The 3,533-nt window shown below is 48.7% G+C and overlaps 1 protein-coding gene across 1 annotated transcript; it reads right to left on the bottom strand.

Moving 5' to 3' along the window:
- Positions 1-1,297: 1,297 nt before the first annotated feature.
- LOC147620745 (uncharacterized) lies at positions 1,298-3,055 on the bottom strand. The gene is made up of 2 exons (XM_086825460.1): positions 2,876-3,055; positions 1,298-2,786 (listed from the first exon to the last, which is right to left on the bottom strand). Exons 1-2 carry the CDS (start codon positions 3,051-3,053, stop codon positions 1,486-1,488), a joined length of 1,479 nt encoding a protein of 492 aa, XP_086681586.1. The 5' UTR covers positions 3,054-3,055; the 3' UTR covers positions 1,298-1,485.
- Positions 3,056-3,533: the final 478 nt, after the last annotated feature.

Here is a 3,533-nt window from a genome sequence, read left to right as displayed (position 1 = left end):
TAAAGAACTATATCAAGTTCCATAGCCCCAAATACTCATTCAAGAATTTGTCAAACCAGTCCGATAAGGTCTCAATGGCCCATTACATCAATTGGTAATTAAGCCCATCTATGAAGATCTTACAGACTATCCACACAATGTAGCTTTCAAAAGAAAGCTCTCCAAGGTACTCCCATCCTATCGGACAACATGATCAAATACATACTCCAAAGGTAGGTAGAGTAACTCTATACTTTATTACACACGTTAAACAATAACATCATCAACACCCAGGTTCATGTATGTTTGGTAAACTTCAAACTCAATTATCACTAAGGACCTCAACACTTCCCCCCTCGGGCTCAACTCCACACATTGCAGTCCCCCTTGAGCTCACAACTCCACACACTACACCCAAGTAAGCTCCTGAACCCGTGGAGCTTCTCTGTGCTCAATGCCTTCGTGAAAATGTCAACCACACGTTCCTTTGTGCTGACATTTATTAGATCTACATCTCCCGCTAGAACCTTCTCTCTTACAAAGTGATAATGCACCTCAATGTGATTTGTCCTAGCATGATAGATTGGATTACTAGCCAATTACATGCTACTCATGTTATCACAATAAATGATAATAGCACTATCCACACGGGCTCACCCATATCACCAAGTAACTTCTACCTCACAAGCTACCATAGCAACACCTCTATACTCTAACTCTATTTCTTACTGCTCCAACTCATAGTAGTAATCCCAAAAGAAAACATAAAGCCACTGGTAGATCTCATGTTTGCGACACTACTACCCAATCGACATCTGTGTACTCATGTAACTATATCTCTGTGCAAGCCGTATAGAAAAGTCCATAACTGCCAGCCCAATCACAACATTTGTGTACTCATGTAGTTGTATCTCTGTGCAAGCCTCATAGAAAAGTCCATAAATAACTATAGAAATTATGTACCTGAAAATCCATCTACCCACATCTAAGTGTGGCTTCTTGGGGGCCTACATAGACTGACTCACAAGTCCAACATAATAGCTTAAATATGGCCTAATAATGGTCGTGTAGATCAAGCTACCTACTATGTGCCTATACATAGTGGGGTCCTCCAAAAGCTCAAAGCAAGTGCATTTGCAAGCCATTCAACCCTTCGTCTGTATATGTCCAAATTTTCATTGTAATCTTGTTTTGACTTGTAGGGAGGAGCACGAGAGAGAGAGAGAGAGAGAGAGAGAGAGAGAGAGGCAGGGGAGGGAAAGAGAGAAACGAGTATTATTTACCTTTTTTTTCAGAAACGCTCCAACGTTGGGATAACAAAAATATCATTTTGGAAAATCCGCGTACATGAAGAAACAGTGGATTCTCGACACAAACGCTGGCATATGGAATTCAGTGGTTGCATTTAATACAGATCAATGATCATGGTTATTATTCTTAACCCCAGCTTCCAAGAGGTTTAAAAAAAAGAATATGGTTAAAAAAACAATACTAAGTTTTGGGTATTCAAGAAAGGAGCAGTCTGAGAGCTACAAAGACTGCTACAATCGAAACTGAAGAAGCCGGGAAGCGTGGAGCGGCGGCGCTGGCGGGAAGGGAAGGGCCGGGAGCAGAGGAGCCCAACGTGGGAGGCGGTGGGGGTGGTGCAGGTGGTGCATTCGAAGGTGAAGGTGTGGGTGTAGAATTAGTGGGTTTCTTGGAAGGTGACGGTGCAGGGGTCATTGCACCCTTGGCAGGTGATGGCACCGGGGTCATGGCATGCATGGCAGGTGCAGGGCTCATGGCCATTGGGGTGGTGGCGGAAGGAGATGGTACGCCGGAATGATGCGGCGCATAGGTTGGGCTTTGGCTCGGTGAATGTGGGTAAGTAGTCGGTGCGCCCGAAGGAGCACGAGGAGCATAAGAAGGCGAGACTGCGGGGCTATCAGTGCTTGTTGCAGGCGAAGACGCCGACGCTTGTGGCGACGCCGGCCCATTCCAAGAAGCAGGCCCACTTGGCGCGGCCATAGGTGAGGAAGACGGCGGTGGTGTGGCGGGGCTTATATAAATTGGGGCATAAGCTGGCGGTGGTGGTGGAGGGGAAGAAGGGGTAGCCGCTGTGGTGGGGCTTATATAAATTGGGGCATAAGTTGGCGGTGGTGGTGGAGTGGAAGAAGGGGTCGCCACATTGGATGGCGGAGTCGCCATTGTTGGTGGCAGCGCTGCCGGGGTAGTCGCATCGGATGGCGGGGCTGATATTGTGGGTGGGGAAGCTGGCGTATTTGGAGAAGATGGTGGTGTGGCAGGGCTGGATTGTGGTGAGTATATTGGGGCAGCTGTAGCTGGGGGAGGGGAAGAAGGGGTCGTCGGAGTGGCTGGAGGAGTTGCCATATGTGGTGAAGACGGGGGCATAGCATTGGATGGCGGAGCTGCTATTGTTGGTGGTGAGGGGGGCGCAGCGGACATGTTCGGAGGGGAAGAAGGGGCGATTGTTGGCGGTGGAGGGGGGGTGCTGGAGGCGGAAGGGGGGGAGGTGGAAGGTGGTGGCGGGGAAACGTTGGCTGGAGGAGATGATGGAGGCGAAGAAGCCATAGGAGGGGGGGGGGAGGTGGCATTTGATCCAGCACTCGCAACATTGAGGGCCATAGCCATGCCGGCTTGACAATGGCCGGGAATCCCACAGATAAACCACTGCCAGCCCGGCTGGGACAAGGTTACGTGGGTGTTGCCATCAGTCCAGACATTGATGGGGTTGGCGATGGAGCAGCTCTGGAAGTCAGCTTGCGTTACTTCGAAAACAGAGTGCATCCCTACGTCGTAGACGAAGACTGCAGAGCGTCAAACAGAACCAAACGCTCAGATCAATGTGTGTGTGTGTGTGAGAGAGAGAGAGAGAGAGGGAGAGAGAGACGCTCACCCAACGTGTCACCCACTTGGAAGGATTGTTTCTGAGCCCAATCGGAGTAATAACTTGCAGAGGATTGCAAGGTCCAGCCATCGTTGCCTCCCACGGCGTATTGCGACGCCGTCACAGCAGGAAGAGCTACCATGAGCGAACAGAGGAAGAGCAAGGAGAGACTCTTGGTGGCAGCCATGAGAACGATGATGAATGTTTTGGCCTAAGTCCACGTTTCGTATAAAAGGCATCGCAGGCTCTCTTCTCACGTCCCTCCCACGTTCTTTCACGAAGTCCCCGCCACCACAACTATCTAGCCTAGGAAGGTTTTACGTGGCACCGTCTCTACATATTTGCATGAAGCATTCCACCTTAGCACAACTTAGAACCGTCTCTAAATGACAATGAAATACGCATCCATTGCAACATGTCATACACACATAACACTAAGACATAGAACAACATGAAGACATTGCACTTACACCGTCTCTAAATGATAATCAAATACCCATCCATTGCAACATGCCATACACACATAACACTAAGACATACAACAACATGAAGACATTGTACTTACATTGTCTCCAAATGATAATCAATTACCCATCCATTGCAACATGTGATGCACACATAACATGAAGACATACAACAAGTTACGACATTATCACACCTCCCAACC

This window comes from Cibotium barometz, chromosome 31 (genome assembly GCF_041138505.1).
Source record: "Cibotium barometz isolate CiBa-2024 chromosome 31, ASM4113850v1, whole genome shotgun sequence".
Lineage (NCBI taxonomy): Eukaryota > Viridiplantae > Streptophyta > Polypodiopsida > Cyatheales > Cibotiaceae > Cibotium > Cibotium barometz.
The sequence above is the reverse complement of the archived record's forward strand: the minus strand, read 5'-3'. Positions and strand labels throughout refer to the sequence as shown.